Source organism: Ursus arctos, unplaced genomic scaffold, assembly GCF_023065955.2.
Source record: "Ursus arctos isolate Adak ecotype North America unplaced genomic scaffold, UrsArc2.0 scaffold_27, whole genome shotgun sequence".
Lineage (NCBI taxonomy): Eukaryota > Metazoa > Chordata > Mammalia > Carnivora > Ursidae > Ursus > Ursus arctos.
In genome coordinates this window covers 12,682,524-12,701,259 of record NW_026622952.1, presented here as the reverse complement: position 1 = coordinate 12,701,259, position 18,736 = coordinate 12,682,524, and the positions used below count along the sequence as shown (strand labels likewise).

At 46.0% G+C, this 18,736-nt stretch overlaps 1 protein-coding gene across 4 annotated transcripts in view; it reads right to left on the bottom strand.

Moving 5' to 3' along the window:
- The window catches only part of RBPMS (RNA binding protein, mRNA processing factor), a 165,999-nt gene extending 147,863 nt beyond the window's left edge, over positions 1–18,136 (bottom strand). The window contains exons 1-2 of one of the 4 annotated variants that reach the window (XM_057303576.1): positions 18,048–18,136; positions 16,579–16,915 (exon numbers count right to left, since the gene is read on the bottom strand). In XM_057303576.1, the coding sequence (XP_057159559.1) occupies positions 16,579–16,644 (66 nt within the window). In that variant the 5' untranslated portion in view covers positions 16,645–16,915; positions 18,048–18,136. Of the gene's footprint in view, positions 1–16,578; positions 17,221–18,047 lie in introns of those variants that run through there. The other 3 variants (XM_057303574.1, XM_026508371.4, XM_044387504.3) reach the window with 3 other exon arrangements.
- Between the last annotated feature and the right edge of the window lie 600 nt (positions 18,137–18,736).

Below are 18,736 nucleotides of genomic sequence, written 5' to 3'. Positions count from 1 at the left end.
CCACACTGATCTCTTTGAATTTCTGAGCCCTGTCTGTATTACACAACTTGTCAATTTATATAGGAACTCAGTGTCATTTTCCCATTGTTTTCTGCGCTGACTAGGTCTTTCCAAGTAGGAAAGGAAGTAGGCAGGAAAAGTGCTTCTTGGTAACCACCTCTACATCCCCACCGAACAGCCAACAAAACACCGGGTTCAAGGCCTGTCTTCAACCAGGACTAAGGACTGTACCCCCGGGGGAGCTGAACCTCTTCACCACTAAACAATGTCCCCCTTCACCGACTCCTTCACCAGCTGTCGACTGAAATCAAGGGCTCAAGGAAAAGAAGGCACATTTTTTATTTGCAAAGGAGTCTCCAGTCCCTTTGAGAAAGGCCTTATGGGCATCTAAATTCAGTATTTCATGACCTCCATGGGAATTTACCCTGAAAGACTGTTAAATTAAAGCTAAATGAGATGCAAATTCCATTCATATGTAAGAGTCAGGATGAGTCAAGACTGAGGTTTCCATTACATCTGCTCGTTTCCTCGAGTCACACTCTAAGAACATGTGTGTAGGCTTTGTGGAGGGTGTGTGCTCTGCAGGAATGTTCTGTTAACAATTAAAGAGGCCTTGTGGGCTGGGGTTGCCCTGCTCATACAGGGAGACCTGAGCTTTCCTCTTCAGACAGCGTTTGGCTCTGGCTAGATGGTGGGCACCCACAGGGAACACAGCCCCTGCGGGGAAGAGGAGATGTCCTGGTGGTCTGTCACTCAGAGGAACACTTGGGCCCACTCGGACACCGGAACTCCAGGCCCTCCTCCTCAACTCAGAGGGGAGGAAAACACTTCCACTAGTAGATACACTGCACAGTCCACACCTAAAGGCATCATTTTAACTCTATAAAAGCTCCTTCCTCCTCCAATTCGATTATGTCCAACTGACCAGTCCGTCCAAGAATGTCTCTCTTCTCGAGCGCAAGCCCTCCATGTTGACCAGAAAAGCCGAGATGGGAGGTATCCACCAGCTCTGAGACACAGGTTTCCAGAACGGAACATCTCCGAAATCGAGATGCCTTTTACAACTCAGTTTTTAAACTGGCAGGGTTATTGGTTCACCTGAAAATTGCTGCAACGGATTCACTGAAATGTTCTAGACATGCACACAGAACACCCCAGGTACTGGACTCCTCCCCGGTCACTGAGTTTATAGCCAGCAATATCTATCAGGGACCTAATACACGAAGCTCACAAAATCAACACTTTCCATGCTGTTCAACTGAACTTGAGAAGGACATCTCCAGAAATTAGGCATTTGGGGGCCTACCGCAGTACAAGAAACAGTTGGGAAAGGTCTTGAAGTGGGGTGGGGTTTGTTGTTGTTGTTCAGGTCAATCCGTCATGTCCAAGTGTTGTGCAGATCAGACAGGACTATTACGAAGCACGGAACGCGAGTGTGGAAAACTCCACAGGAGAGGAGCAACCTTTGAAAACATTTTACAACTGCGGTGGCATGGGATGCAGGAAAAAGGGGCCTGCTGATAGTCTTGGTGGGAGTAGAAGTTAGTACAATGTTTCTGAGATTTGGCAATAAACATCAAATGTCTTAAAAAGAATGCATGCCCTTTGACCCAGAAATTCCAGTTCTAAGAGCTTAAGCTTAGGAAATCACTAAGGGTGAACACACAGATTTAGCGAGGAGGATGTACAGCAGTGTTTATACCCCAAAGCTGGAAACGAGCTCCACGCTCAGTAAGGGATGGATAAAACACACATTAAGGCACATCCTCACGGCGTAGTATGAAGAATTAAAAGTGAGGCAGGAGAAATGTATCCACTGGCACCCAAAGATGTTCATGACCTAATACTAAGTTTCAAAAAAAAAAAAAAAAAGAATGTAAACACTTTTATAGTATGATCTCATTTTTGTTAAAATAGAAGGGAGTGTACTTGTACACAGAGAGAAAAGGACAGAGACCCATCCTGAAGTATTAACACTGGTTGCAGAGAAAGGAACTGCAGAAGTGTTGGGGGTTGGGGGTGTTTTTGTTTTTTTTGCTTACCTGCATTTGAGGAGGGTGGGGGAGGGAGAGGAGGGGATAATGTGGGTGAATTCATTTTCCAGTAAGAAAAAGGGAAAAACTTGGGACACAATGTGATCCAATTAGGTGAACAAATTGGTTTAGGAATCTCGGAAAGGAATCTCAATCCTTAAAAATCAAAGAAAAAATCCAATGGATTCATTACCATTATTTTCATCTCTTCGACACAATACATTACTACCCTTCCTCTGAGGAATGTTGGCAGAAATGACGGATAGAATTAAGTGCATAACAGGATTTAAAATATGCACAAACATCCCAGGAGGAAATCTCTGTGGTACGTGGCCCGGTGCTGTAGAAGGGGGTACCACAAATGCCCAATACAGCAACGACAAATTACAGTAATATCCTAGAGCTCCCGCAAAGGCGAACCACCTCAGGACTTCACAATGAACAACAGGCTTTCTCCATCCCATCCCTATAGGAGAGATTTCCTCTGAAAAAAAAACAATCCATTAGAAATGGGGAGGGAGGGGAGGTATTTATGACAGGCTTTCCAAGGAATAGGATTGCAATTTCAGTTTGGAAAATATAATGCATAGTTTTGTGGAGAGATTTCAGAGAGCACTGGAATGAGTGGGAGGACCCAGGTCACACGGAGGGGTTTCTGTGCCTGCGTCTCCTCTGCACTGAGCAGCACCCAAGTTTTACTGGGGCTGCCTTTATTAATGAGTAAGGAAAATGGGGCGCCTGGGTGGCTCAGCCGTTAAGCGTCTGCCTTCGGCTCAGGGCGTGATCCCAGCGTTCTGGGATCAAGCCCCACATCAGGCTCCTCCGCTGGGAGGCTGCTTCTTCCTCTCCCACTCCCCCTGCTTGTGTTCCCTCTCTCGCTGGCTGTCTCTCTTTCAAATAAATAAAATCTTAAATTAAAAAAAAAAAAGAGTAAGGAAAAAAATAACACTTTTTTGTTGACTTCAGGATAAGTTCGCACCAACAGGATTTCTCTGCATAATCATGACCCATGAAACAACAAGAGCAATTTTCATGTTGATTAGAGGCCTTCGGGGCTGGTGGAATGGCGGGGCAAGGGCAGTTAAGAGCTAAAACTTCTCCAATGTATATTTGCCAAAATCAGAAACTCACGATATTCCAAAGTCCCATAAGCATTTTTCAGGCTTCCTCCTTCCCCCCTCCACTCCCCTGACTTTTTTCTAAAATACAGAGTCTGCAGGCTGGGTTCACTATGACCAAATAGCAACAGATGCCGGTCTTGCAGAGGGCAAGACACTGCCCTTTGATCATCCAAGAACATGGAGAGAATGGACAAACATTCCTGATCGGGACATTTTCCCTTGGCTTCAAGGTTTACCAGTGGTCGCATGAACGTGAAGAGTGATGGGAAAAGCTGTTCCACCGCCCAGTAAAATCAGATCCACTCTATCCCTGAATCCATCGAAACTACAAAGGAACCTAAGTGGAGTATACTGGTTTAGGAATGTTCAGTCTTCCTGACCATTGCTTGCAAGGCTGATGCAGAAACGGGTCTCAGGGGAAAGCATTCCAGCGCCATGCACCGCTTAGTTAAAAGCAGCTTAAATGTCGTGGGTAGTCGATCACTGGTATTTTTATCTCTTCTTTGTAAAAATACAAGTGATGTTGCCATAGATAATGACTGGAAAAGAGCAGATACTTTAAAAATGAAAAACATACGCCAAGTGTACATTGTATATAAGCCCCCAAAAGACTCTAAGTCAGTACATAGCTCCACATGTGTAAATTAATAACACTACCACGGTAAGCTTTCTCCAAAGTTTATGCGTTAAAAAAATGAGAAACCCTACCAACACATCAGACACTGGAATTCTCAAAGAGAATCATTTTTCCCGGTAAGCCCTGGAATTTACAATGATGCGGTCTCTCAAACAATACTGCCCCCCTCAATTCATACTTAAGATACAGTCTTCAACACATTTAATACACGAACAGAGCCCCTTCACACTGGGATCTCTGAGTAGCAGCCTCAATCTTCTCTCTGCTGTTCTGTTACGACTCTGGAGCTGTGAAGTAAAGCATCTCTCTCCCCCTAGCACACCAGTGCCCACCAAATACATCAGCAGGCCTTTCTAAAAATATAGTCACAACATAAAGCCTAAAAATAGTGACGCAACAATGTTCTTTGAAAAGATGTTTGTCGTTTTCAAGTGTTCTGAAAGCTAAGTAAACCACAAAACCATTTTCAACAAAATGTGTGTTTCTAATTATTAGTGGGAAGATTTATATTCCTGAAAAAAAAAAAAATGGTGTGCCTGGAAGAGAAGAAGTTCATTGCGACAAGTCAGCAAGAATCTGTAAAGGCAAAATAATTTTGATAAGACAGAACTACTTTGCTAGCAATATAAAATTCGGGATCCCGCTGTACTCCTAGTGATAATAATGAGCAGTCACTTTAAAGTGCGGGAACATTCCAAAGGAGGGGCAAGGCCCAACATCTCTTCGTATGGGCCCACTATCTAACACAGCAATGATTACAAATCCTGTTGGTCAAGAGGCAGACGTCATTAGCTATTATTGGATCACCCGCTTAGACTTAGAAAATGAAAAAACAGTTAACACGAGTAATTCAAATCTTTGATTCATTTGTCAATCCACGTTTACTTACAGAGACCTAGATCATACAAAATAGTTTCTCCCCCTTTCCTCATTCTGTGTGTCTCTGCATTTTACTGGTGATGGGTTTTTCAAGAAGTCCAGATTAAAGATGAACGTCACACAGCGTGTAATTCTGCCTCACCTGGTTCCTTCTTGCCTCTTGGGGGGTAAGAAGCCACACTATCCCAAAGAGCCACCCCAGGCCCTATTCTCAAACCACTCTGGCACTCACAGTAGGTACCACCTGGGACACTTGGGAGGGCGAGCAGGGCAGGCATTTTCTCCCCTCCCCCATGAGGATGGCTAAGCAGAGATTAATTTCGTAGCTCAGGTTTTCTGCATAACCCCTTCTCAAAACACAAAGACTCAGGATGGGCCTTAAAGAGTTCTTTTGTTTAGAGAGGGTCATTTCCTGCCGTTAGCTCACACCCAGAAACTCCCACCCATTTCTCAAGGAGAAGCACTGATTTTCTTAGTGAAAAAAAAAAACAACAACAAAGCAAAACAAAATTTCAGGCTTAAAACCACCCCCCACCAACAGCTACCCCCTCCACCTGAGATGGAACTTGGCGGCTGGCGGGGCACCAGGAGAGAATCCTCTATCAAGATTCAGAAATAGAAGGGGAATGAGGCAGAAACACAGGAGAGGAGGTAGGATTCTTTTCTAGCACAGCAGGCATTGTCTGTCCAATCCCCGCGATTTAGCTAAGGAAATGAGCTTAAATGCCAAAGCAAGCAGCTTAAAGGACTTGTCCTAGGTCCCTCACCAAAGGAAAAAAAAAAGTGAAGAGTATCAATGATCTGGTCAAGGACTGACTAATCAGAGGACTTCTATACCATTGTCTACATACCACGGTCTCTAAGACTAATGGACAAGGGATGAGGGTGAAGTTAAAGAAGTTTGCTCAAGGTCAAGTACTAGGACATAAATGCCATAAATGGGGATAAATGCAACGGCCTGCATTTTCATGAGTGCGTTAGTATGCTCGATTAACAGGCACTCTGGTGACCAGTAATGACGACTTACATATTTTTCTTCCCGAAATGTCATCTGCTCTGCTTTACAGGGAATCAAAACAGTCTGAGTCTGTGAGGCTGACAAGCTGGTTGAAATGGAGGCTGGAAGTTGCCTCCTCCATAAAGGTTCACAGAGCCCAGACCAGGCCTTCCCTCACAGCAGCCCATACAGGTGCTTTAAGGCTGGATTTGCCCAGCTAAAGCTTGCCTTTTCCTGAGCTATGCCTTTTGCAGGCAAAAGGAGGAAAGCATATTGAGCTTGGGGCCAGACTAAATCAAAGGAGCGTGCTAAGTCTATCTCCAAATCAATTCCACCTGGGTTGTTAACATTAACCCTTTGCAACCCCACAGACACATCGGCAGAACAGGAATCCAATTCATCTTGCCCTACTTTTACTTATCACGCCTTGCCGGGCCCGCATCACACTCCCGGTTCTGTGGAATTTTGTGCTAGGTTTCTGTTCTAACTGGACAAAGGCAAGGATTCCTTCATGTGTGCAAAACCGCTATGTACGCCCCCGGACAAAGGACCTAATCACTTACCATCTAAAATTCCTGGCTTAGAAACTAATATAACACTGTATGTTAACTAGCTGGAATTAAAAACTTAAAAAGCCAAAAAATAAATTTCTGGCTTACAAGCATGTGATGATTTTACTTTCTGATGTAATTAAATGGGGATACGCATCCAGAAATCATCTTGAAGGCGGCAATAATCAAGATTTAATTCAAAACTGCTGGAAAAGGTTTAGGACAAGGTGGTATATTACACAGGCCCCCAGTTTGACAGATTGGTTCATATTCCAGTCACTTAACAAATTTATTGGGCAGTTTCAGACATTGTTCTAGGCATTGAGGATTACAGCCTTAAACAAGACAGAGGTCCCTGCTGCCAGGGAGTAACATTCCAGGAGTATAAGACAAGTACATTAAGTAATGTCAGTGAGTAACAACTATCTGGAAAATAAAAGAGGGATAGGATAGTGGTTGGGAATGTGGGGTACTTTAAATCTGGAGATCAAAGATCTCTCTGGGTAACATCTGAACCGATATCTGAATGAACGACAAGGATGAGGCTGCCATGAAAATATCTAGGGGTAGGATTTTTCAGGCAGACCCAATAGCACGCACAAAGGCCCTGAGGCAGGAACAAGTTTGGCAAGGAGGAGATACCTAAATAAGGCCCAAGCAGCTGAAGCATAATGAATTGAGGTTGTGATTCCTGGTAGATGAGGTCAGAAACCAGCAGGGCCCTGATCACATGAACCTCGTGCACCACTGGAAAAATTTTAAGCTTTTACCCACCAGCACTAAAACTTCAGACAAATTGCTTAATCTCTCAGAGCCTCAGTTTTCTTATACCTAAACCATGGGATGATAACACGTCATCTGGTTTGTTAAAGAGCAACGTTTAAAAACAGAGTAGACATTACTCAGTAAATGTTTAAGGAATGTGCAAAAAAAAACAAAAAACAAAAACAAAAAACAAAACAAAACATCCATTAAAGCTTTTACAAGTTTGATTACACTTGGGTATGCACCTGACCTTCAACGCTCCAAATTTCTTACACATAAGATGGAAACGGAGATTTCTGCAATCAGATGGTCTCAGCGTTCCTTAGCTCTAACGGTCCCTTTGCTCAGTAGTGGGAAAGAGGTAGGAGATCCTGGAAAAGGAGGAACTGGGCGCAGAGTGGAGGGAGGGGGGGGCGGGGAGAAGCGGAATTAGAACACTGGACTCCAGCACTTCGCAGGCTTCCTTCTGCTGATAAGCAAGGCCCTGAGGAGAAGCAATTCCCAACGTTTTCAGTCTCCAGTCACCCAGCTTCCCCGGGCAGGCACAGGACGGAAGTGTGTGCGCATGCGCCTGAGACACAGCGCGAGTGTGAGAGCGTGTGTGTGTGTGTGTGTGTGCGCGCGCGCCTGCGTGTGTCAGAGTCAGAGACCCTCACCCAGCCCCCAAACACATCCTGTTGACTTAGAGGGATACTGTATTTAAAAACAGATGCCTCTCTGGAAACTCACACGTTTTTAAGTCCTGTAAATCACACATGCTGGGGAAAGTAATTACACTTTGGTAGCACTTCCCCTCAGATCACAAAGGAAATTCTGGTACTTCTGTAATAAGGTAGCACATTCTGTGCTGCGCCTGCTCTCAGGAGGCGCCAACTGCCCATCCTATAGGTGGGCAGGAGAGAAATTCTCACAAAACAGAATCCTGGGGATTCAAGGAAAAGCAGTTTTGTTTTGATCTCTAGGATTTCTCTTAGGATAATGTTGGCTACTGTCCAGGGTATATACCTGGTGACATTAAGAATTCAGGAAGAAGGGCACCTGGGTGGCTCAGTCGGTTAAGTGTCTGCTTTCAGCTCGGCATGATCCCAGGTCCCGAGATCGAGTCCCGCATCGGGCTCCCTGCTCAGCGGGGAGCCTGCTTCCCCCCTGCATTGTGCTTGCTCTCTCCCTCTATCAAATAAAATCTTTTTTTTTAAGAATTCAGGAAGAAAGAGGAACATCATCTAAAAATCGACTCACAAGAACTAAAAAGGAATCAAAAGTACAAACAGGTCTCTAACTTACTTGCATCGGGTTGGTGAGATGCACCTCAATTCTCAGACTCCCAGATTTCTCATACCCTTTGCAAAATCCTGGGGGCCCACAGTATCGAGGTAGGCTGCGCCGGCATTCTTTCCGCATTTTAAATTTGTGTAACAATACTGTATTACGGCCTGGAATTTGGAACTATCTTCCCAGTGCGATTAGCATTTATTACTGCCATTTCCTTTTTCCCTCTAGGATTCTACATAACCGGCATCATAATGGGTGCAGCAGGGGGAAAAAACCTATGAGGAATACAAATGCAGGTAGTTGTTTTTCTTGAATTCCCACACCACCTTTCTTTCTTTGAGGGTTGACGCTAGCTATGAGCAGCAAGGGCAGCAAACTTCTAGGAAGGCACTAAATGAATCAATGGAAAAGTGGACCCACAGAATAAGAGGAGTCTGGGGTCTGGCAAAAGGCTCATCTTAACTCCCCACCCAATAAAGTAAAAAAAAAAAAAAAAAAAAACAGAAAACTTGAGGGAATATTTTCTCTAGGTCTTCCCCCTTTACCTTCCAAACCCATCTACAAAAATCTTATGTTAGCCTGATTTTTCCCTTCTAGTCTAAGATACAGCGTTGGAAAAAGAAAAGTTGTAGAAGCAAAAGCCTCAGAGCTAACTGCAAATCGTAGAGGAAAACAATTTCCAGAGACCGATGAAAGCCCCCCGGCCCCCCACAAAAAAGTGTGCGGGAAATACTATACCTAGATTTTTCTAAGCTCCCCTCCCACACTCAGGCTTTGAAATGGATAAGCACGCTGAATACGATCATGTTATAAACTAAGCAGACACAGAATACATTCCGATGTTCCTAAATTAAAAAGTGCTTTAAAATTTTTTCTTCAATTTTCCTGAGCATTTCCAGGTCTTCCCCTTCCCTCGAAGTTGAAGGTACGTAAAAACAAAACCGACAAGTGTTAGATTTTTTTGGTCTCCTTTGGGGCCTACCCTCCCAAGGTTCCCCCAGGAACCAGAGTCCCACGTCTCTCTTCAATTTTCCAGGCGCTCATTCGCATCGCCCACCTTTTCAATTACCGGCTATATTCACTTAAACTGTTCTGAAAATTGCTTGCAATCAGACCTCTCCTCTGCACTTCCAACCCCACGGTCTTCACCTCCTCTTGGCCTTTTCTCCCCTTTTCGACCGCTCAATTTGCTACGGATAGGACCTCCATTTAGCTGGCCGTCCAAAGGAGAAACCTTAAGAGGCTTCAAGAGGCTTCCTGAAGGAAACTCCCAGTCTCCCCTCGGTGCTCCGACAGTTACTGACGACCCTTTACTTGGGGGCTAGGATTCTTGCAGTACCGGCCTCACTCACTCTTCTCTCTCAACTCTTCCCAAACCTGGTACAGCCCCTTTCCCGGAGTGTCCCCGAGTGCCAGGTCCCTGCTGCACAGCAGGGCAAGTCCTATCAGAGCGGAGTCAGATTCCCCGGCATGAAAGGCAAGCTCCTCCACCGTCTCCCCTACACAGGCCAATCTTCTACCCACGTGGTCTCAACCCTCTCATGTGGCAAAATCTTAATCGAGACTCTTAGCTCGAACGTCACCCCTTAGACACAATGCCTTCACCCCCTCATCCTTGCAGTGCTACTGTGTTCCCAACTCTAACTCGGCTTGAACCCCAGGCTTCATTACACCTGTTTACATGGGGCCGCTCCAACCCGGAGCAACTGACCAGCAGAAACTAGCTCGCGCAGTCGCCGGCACCCTCAGAACGTGCCCGCCAAGGCATCTCCCCATAATACTTCCCTCAGCTCACCGGGAGGATAAAATAATGGAGTTTGCGTGTCAAGTGCCCAGTACCCGGTAAATATTCAGAAGTAACTACTCAGAAGTTCGCAATTATTATTTCTTGAGTGAATGGATTACAAAGATTTCGGGGAATTGCATAGGATCGAACATTCCAGTATTCTTTTTCTCTCAGCAAAAGCGACAAACCAGGCAACAACTTTACTGTGAGAAGCTCAAACCAGCAACCTTTCTTGAGTATGCAGTCACGCCCCCCACCCCTCCAATGATGCACTGAAGTAGTTTCGAATATTCTCCCCATACACGTTCATGATAGGGATGTGAGTGCCAGGCCTTTCCCGCACATCAAGAAAATTCATCCCGTCATGGGATGACATCCTCCCATCAACAGCATCAGTTTAAATACCTGGGCCCAGCTGGCCTGAAGCCCACTGAGCCAGGCAGCCACTTCTGCCCCAGCTATTAAGGTTCATTCCCCTCATTCCTCCCTCAGTTTTTTCTTTGACCAAAGCAAGCACTGTTCAAGAGGAACATTTGCATTCCCTTTCCCCTTCCCCCAGGCAGACACTAAGGTGCCAAATGAAACTGAACACAAACATTCCAAAGGGGCTGTCACACAGAGCAGGCTTGTTTGGGAACACAGGGAGCTCCGCGCTCCTCCACCTCACCAAAGCTTCCAGAAGTCTGCATCCAAAAGGTCAAATGGAGTTCCACGGCACCCACCAAATTCTAATGGTGAAAACCCAAATGCACCTCAGGAGGGGCAGGCCTGCAGTGGCACCGGGCACACTCACCTGTGCACCCAAGCAGAGGCTCCGGATGGCAGGTGGAGGGACTTAATTTCCCGGCTGATCCACCCATCACTTCCCTAATTTCCCAGTGGGCAAGGACCTCAACAGTAAACAAGTGGCTGCTTTTTAACAGCCTACCCATACTAAGGCATCATCACCAACCCTACCAATAAGGATCTTTCATCTTTACAAATGATGTATTTATCAAGAATTACATGCATATCTATATGAATAAGTGTGTGTGGCGGGGGTACTCGCCTGGTAATGGAGTACTATCTTTGGGTAGGAGTTGAATATTGGGAATACTGTGATAAGATGGCATCGATCTTTAAAAAAAAAAAAAAAAAATTACATGAAAGAAGGTGATGATCTGGGAGTTAAAGGAAGAGAACAAAGCAACTTCTACGGGAATTCTGAGGACAACCAGCTCTTTGGGATGGAACCTTCAGGTGACGGGAGTCTGCACAATGTAGGCTGAAACTTGGCTCCTGCCTTGAAAGCAGCTCAAGCTAGATCAAGAGGGAAAAGATGGTTGAAGCAAATGGTTTACAGAGCGCAGGGTTACATGAGGGCAATCCTGACTGTCAAGTTTGGACTTTGTTGTACAGAGACCAGATCAGTGCTGAAGGACCCATCAGAACACCGAGCAGTATGGTGGAAGGATGCACCGAGAAAGCATGTTAGAACAAGGTGAGGAGCGGAAGATCACTAAAAGGAGCCAGGATAAAAAGAATGAGTGAGATCAACATTACAACGGGCTACGAGGAACCCAGTTCCTACAGTAAGGCTCGTGAGCAAAAGGAAGTGGGACCGACCCAATGGTTTTGTGACACCTACAGATACAGCAAAGAAATTCCATGGAATACTCAGACTTTTTTTTTTGACAATTTTGTTCACATTCATTTTAGAAAATTTGGAAAGCATAGAAAAGCATTAGAAAGTAAAAATTATCTAAATTTTTATTTATATGTGGTTTGTTGATGTGTGTGTTTTTTTTTTTTTTTTAACCTATTTGGGGTTTGGTTGGTGGTCTTTTTTTAAGAATTGGCACCACGTAGGACTTTTAAATCTGTTTTTGTTTAATGTCGTAACATTGACAATAATGCCCTCAATTAGAATGTTGTCAGAGGTTGGGAAGAGAAAGTCAGATTCTCCCACAGAGCCTTCAGAGGAAGTATGGCAAGGCGGACGTCTTGATTCCAGATTTCTGGCCTCCAGGACGGTGAGAGAATGTATTTCTGCTGCTTTGAGCCCACAAGAAAAGTAAACATATGCATATGCACACACATCCTTTAAAAACATGGCTTTTCGCGGCTACCTACTAGTCTCTTTCAGAACTTACACCATGATTTACTTAGCAAGATCCCTGGGTAAGACACAGAAGAATCTTTATGAATGTTCACTATCAGAAGTAACTAATTCATGAACATACTTTGCCATATAACGCCAAAGTCCTCCGGAAAGCTGCATTAATTTGCGTCACCTTGCAGGACATCAGTGCCCACTTACTCGCCCCATCACCAACACTGAATTCTGTCCTTGAAGCACAAATTAATACGAACCCACAAAAACCGCATGAAAGCAACTCTGAAAAGAACCTCTACTCTATCAAACGATCCACCCGACAAATGCCATGGGAAACAAAGATAGCACAAGAGTTTATGAGGAAAATTTTAACACTCCTGGAAAAACAGCTCAAAAGTGCATGCCGTATTCGTAGCATTCTTACAGACTTTACTAGGCTGTCCTTTTAAAACTATCACCAACCCCTATTTGAAGGCTGAAATAGGTTGGTTGTAGATTTGATTTGGAATAACAGACTCCAGACGTGGCTGACCTGTACAAAACTATCCTGTACTTTGCCCAAGTCATGATGTAAATCTTAATGCCTAATTGAAAGCTAGAGGCTGCCACATCAAACTGATATGGGACCCTTTCTGTGGGCCAATTGGAGGAAACAATTTTCTTCATGAGCCCAGTATTTGGCCAAGATTACTAAGCACTTTTTTTCAAGTTTTTTTGTTTTGTTTTGCTTTTAAGTAATCTCTACACCCAACGAGGGGCTCAAACTCATGACCCTGAGATCAAGAGTCACATGCTCTTCTGGCTGAGCCAGCCAGGCACCCCACACTAAGCACTTTAAAAGGAAAGTGAGGTAAAGATTTGTATTAGCTTGTAAAGAACCAACTTTACATGATTCCTGCCCAACATCTGCCAAACATCTTTTCAGTCAATATTCCAACAATGCCAAGTTTTTTTTGTTTTTTTGTTTTTTGCTTTTCTAGTTTTAAGTACAAGAAAGTTCAAATCAATTTAAGGACAAATTGCTATTTACCACTCGTGCTTCAACATAATTCAAACACCTTTTAGAAAGGGTTTGTGATCAGCCTGAAAAATGCTCAATGACCTGGATAGAAGTAAAAAGCAAAACCAAATTACACAGTTATCGGACTTCAAAAAAAGTATTTTGAAAATTAAGTGACCAACAATAAATTTCTATCCGCTACCAGCTAGAAAAAGTCTTGATAGATAAAGCTCAACAAGACTGAGTCTGTTATACACGTACTTCTTGATTTTAATAAAGTCTGGTCCAGTACAAACTGCCAAAGGTGTTCAAAGAGAATATTGCCTGGTCCACAGTTAGAGGCAAAATTCTAGGATTTTATCAACTGTAAAATGATGTTCAGAAACTATCTAACGCCCTTTACTTAAGCCCTATAAATCTCAGATCCTTGTTAAGATTTTGACAACTGGCTTTTCTTTAAAGGGACATGTTGCAGAGAAACACACATGTATAGCATGCAAGAAGCCCAGATGTATTATCTCTTTTACAGTTAGCTAGCCAAATCTTAAAAAGAATTTTTCCTCAAAGCTTTAAATACTATCCAAAGCAGAAGTCTATGTCCTGTCCAAGTTCTCAAACTTCCAACCCCAAAAAGCTTCAGAAATTCTCCTAAATCCTGGGCTGTTCAGTCTACATGGTTGGAACCAAGTTAAGTGTTTCAGTATCAATTATTTCAGAGAAAGCTTTAAAAGCCCTCACACAGGGCTAAAATGTACTGGAAGATAAAAGGAACTCATTTAAAAAATAGAGGGGGAAAAAAACCAAACCCTTAGATTCTCTGAAGTGGTAGAGAAAGCCTAAATTGCCATCATGTTCTAGGAAATAAACTATTTTCTCTTAATGATGATTGGACTTGCTCTTCCAAGTCTGCTCAGTGGCCCCCAGAAACAACAAAATACATGTTTTCCCTTTCTTGTCATGATGTGTACATACATTTTATATGTGTGTGTTCTGTTTACTGGAGTCCTCAGCCAAGGCTTTTAAATGTGTTTGAGAACAAATTGCTGATCGCCGGGTGGGCAGGGAAAGGGTCCAGTGTGGTGGTTTTTGTATAACGCTGAGCACATTACTGGGACTCACCAAATACCATATTTATTTCACTTGTGGCTTTCAGGGTTGGGGGGGGGGGGGAGAGGTTAGAGTTTATCAAAAACAAAACAAACTGAAAACAGGGAATTAGCGCAAAATTACCTGGATCACTCAAGGCCTATTTCCTTTCTTTTCCTGAATGTTTAATATTATAAACTCTCTCTCTTCGTGGTGTATCTGTCTTTATACTCCACCTCTGGTCCGACTTGGTAAATCTTCCTAATCGTCCACTGAGTTTTAAAATAACTGTCTCGCCAAAACTGCTGACCCGTCCAGAGCCACATGCCATTCCCTCCTAAAAAGGAACATTGTCAGGGCAACCCAACAGGTAAGAGGCAGTAACTCTGTACTAAGCTCACCTGTGGTTCTACTCATACACAACCTCACACATTACGGCGGCGCCCCAGAAACAGGGCCGACAACACCTCAGCAACAGCAGCAGCGAGGCTGAGATGGGTTAAGAAATGTTATTTTTCTCTACTTAATTTTCTCAAGTAGGTTATGGTTTTGGAACACTTAAACCTCTTTTGCTACCTACCAAAAGCAAAATAAATAAATAAATAAATAAATAAATAAATAAATAAATAAATAAAACAAAAACCGTTTGGGTCGGCCTGATTAACTTTTTCCATTTACAAGAGGTCTCAATTGGGTGAGCAGAGAAAGATGGTTTCACACAATGCATTCTTACCCTTAGAAATAAACAGACTGCCCATCTAAGTGAAATAGAAAAGTTTCTGAAGCAATTGGTGTGTTAGGTGAATTACTTAAATATAGCAACTTCTTAAGAGAAGCACACTTGTCATTTTTAAAATTTTGTTTCAAGGGTAGGGAAAATAAATAGCAAAGCAGCCAGTTAAGAGTCAAGAAAAAAAGTGGAACTTGCAATTCAGGTCTCCGTCTCTTTGAAAACGGAGGAATGTCAGTAGTGGTAAAGAACTAGCATGTAAATAACACTTTTCAAAATAATAGTTTATAATAATAAGCACAATTATCCTCAGGTGTGAAAGCAATTTTCCGCTTACTGCAATTCAGGTGGGTTGCCCCATACAAATGGGCTAAGAGTAAAATCTTGTGTTTCGCATTGATTTGCATGGTCCTAGGTCCCTCTATCTTCTTTTAAATAGTTCCTTTTTTACAAGTGGACAGTGTGCTGAGGGCTTACAAGTACTAATTAAATCCTCCCCAACATTTGCTTTCAGTATCAGAATCTTAGTTTGCACGCAACACGTTATCTCCATGATAACATCCTAGCCGATTTAGAATCATTGTTAACTTTATATATTGGAATACAATACCTCTAAGAATGCCTTACAGGTCACATCTAGATGCATACTTCCCTGTATCTATACACTCAAGTTCTTTTTAGAATGTCTGAGAACTCAGCTATGTGGGATCCTAAGAAGTAGGCGGAAAAAAAGTATTGTTTCTTGGACTCCAGATAACGTACCTGCGGGAACAAAGCCATTGAAAAGGACACCACAATATTCTAACTACAAAATTCTGAAACGTCTGTTCAGGAGTTCCGTCCCACAATTAAATTTTGTTTCTACCAACGGAACGCTCCGCCGCCGCAACATTTTTAACGTTGTTACAGACGCACCACATAAAATTTACGCTCAGAAGTCAAAGTCCCATTAAAACAGCCTAGATGATCGCTCGGTGAATTGTAAAGTTCTAAACTCTTTTACTCGCCGCCCCCCCCCCCCCGCATCGCCCCTAAATTTACAAAACCTAATCACCCAGGTTCGGGGTCTTTGACTCATCAGAGAAGAATGCAGCTGATGAGTTATCTATTAATCCAAAATGCCTCAGCTAGAAAGATATTTCACCAAGAACTTTTAACATCGGAACAGAGGGGGCAGGGAACAGAAGGTGTCTTTCAACAGAACTTTCCCCGAGTTCTTTCCTGACACCGCACACACAAACACAACCCACAACTTCCAGCCCCAATCGCAGAATTAAGTCCTGACCCTCCGGGTCCCAATAAACTGAGGTCACCCAGGAGTCAACTCTCGATTCCGCTTTTAAAATCCCACGCAAACAAAGCTGAGCATTATACTTACAAAAGTCTCCGAAAAGTCCTCAAAGTTACGCAATTTTAGGAACCCACAAAAACACGGCTCTCCGAAGAGAACCCCCCCCCTCCCGGGGCCACAGTTAGGGGCTGTGCCTCTGGGCGAGGGCAATTCCCAAACCCGCGACTGCGGCGCCCCGGGGCCGGCGCCCGCGCCCCGCCGCCCGCCCGCACGCTGTAGAAAGCCCGCGGCCGGCGCCCCAGGTCGTACCCCCGCCGCAGCGAGCCCCTCAGTACCTCTTCCTCCTGAAGGTTGGCCTCGTTCGGGGTGTTCTCCTTCTCGGCTTTGCCGCCGTTGTTCATCTTCCCGGTCCTTCCTCGCCGGGCAGGGCTGGGGCGCGGGGCTGGGCGAGGTCGCGCTCGCCCACTTTTCCCTTCCCCGGGCGCCGGAGCTCCCTCGGGCGGGCGCCGCGGGCTGCGGGGGCTGGAGCCGGGGCAGCGGCGGCTCGGGCTCCCGCGGCGAGCCGAGACTGCGGCGGCGGGCGACCCAGGAAGTGCGAGGGAGAGACGGGGCAGGGCGAGGCGCGGGCAGACTGGGAAGGGGACGGAGACAATCGGGACCTGGGAGGGAGACCTGGAGAGGGAGGGCGGGCGCGAGGGAAGGAAGGAAGGAAGGAAGAAAGGATGGGGCGAGGGCGCGCGTCCCAGGAGGGAGCGCAGAGAGTTGGGGATGTGGCCGAGCAGGGGCTGGGGGCGGCCGCTGCCCGAGTCTAGCGGGGGCCGGAGGGAGGGGGCGAGGGGTGCCCAGACCGAAGGAGGAGGTGGTGCGGGGCGTGGGCCGCGGCTGGGACGCTGGGACCGGGAGAGCCGCTGAGTGCGCGCTCCAGGCAAGCTCTGGGAAGTACGGGATCCAAGCAGCTCCCTTTCTCTCGCTTTCCTCCCTCCCCTCTCTCCTCCCTCTCCTCCTCCTCCTCCCTCCGCCCTCCCTAGACGTGGGCTGCAGGCTTTAGCCTAAAGTGACGGGACGCGGGACGGAGAAGCCCCCCGCGGGAGGAGGGGCTGCGCCGGGGGCGGCTGCCCCGCGGCCGGATGGCGCGCGCCGGGGAGGGGCCGCGGGCGGCAAGCGGAAGCGACCGACCCCAGCCCCCCGACTCGGCGGTAGGTCGGAGGGCGAGGACCGAGGCGCGGGAGGGAAGGAGGCGGGGTCCTCCCGCTTCCTCGGACCCTGGGGGGCCCCGGCGGCCGGGCCGGAGTTGGCGAACTCGAGTGGCGGTGCGCGCCAGCTTGGAGAGGGGCTTCGAGGAGCCAGGCCGGGCCAGCGCGACGCCCGGGAAGCGTGATGGGCTACTGCTGTTGGCTTGCTTCCCGCCGGGATTCGCACCCCTATCCCTAAGCCTGCCCCTCCTTTTTCAGTACCGGCTCAGACCTATTTCCTCCTTTCCTAGTTGGCAGCTTGAAATGACAGGATGCGAGAGAACGAGCGACGTCCGGGGGCAGCCGGCTCCGGGCGGGCGTTTTCAGGGCACAGCTTCAAACCCACCTCCGGCGCCGGGTCCTCCCAAACCTCCCAGCCTCCAGCACTGGCCTTTACTCTCCGCTAGGCTTCACGGGCCCCCTGCTCAGGCTCCTCTCACGGCCCTTATCAGACCGTTCTGGAATTATTTGTTTACCTGGCTACCTCCCTTACTCTTCTGGGAGAGCCTTCCCGCCAGACAACACCATGCCCTGTTTATCTTTATAATCCCACGGCTATTTAAATACGCTACCTGGTATACAGTAGGCACTCAATAAATATTTGGTGGCTAAATGAATATTCCTCACAGCGAGCCGAACTGGAGGCCAACACAGATGATCTTCAGAGGGTCAAAGCGGCTTAAAGAAGAAAGAGGGCTCAGCATTCTGGGAGGTCAGCACACAACGCCTGTTCGCGCGCCAATCTCGGAAGGACTGCGTGGTTTCGGTTTCCTCACCTGTGAAATGGGAGTAGAGTTACCTCCCAGGGGGTTGCAATTAGAGCAGATTATAGGCTGGTGCTATAGCACCCAGCACCCATTCCTGCCCGGTTTGAGTTTACAGAGCATGGAAGCTAGCATTATTATGAAGGAAATTTCCATTTTCCGGGGCCATAGAGAGCTTCTCCATTCCTGTATCATAAACACATAAATTTAAAACTACGTATATCAGTAGGTTCTCCCTCACTTCCCACGCCCAGGAATTCTCCCACACAGCACGCTGTTCCTTTCTTCCCAGCACCAATCACAATTTCTATTTATTTGCTTGCCTCACTGTTTATCTCTTCACCCCCCCCCCCCCGCATTCTTCACCCTATACTAGTTTAAGTGCTGCTGGGAGTGGGGTGGGGGAGGGGATGAAGATAAGGCTCCTGCTTTTAGGGAGTTTATAAACTGGTGTTGTGGAGACAAGATACCGAAAACAACTCCACGGCACCACGATC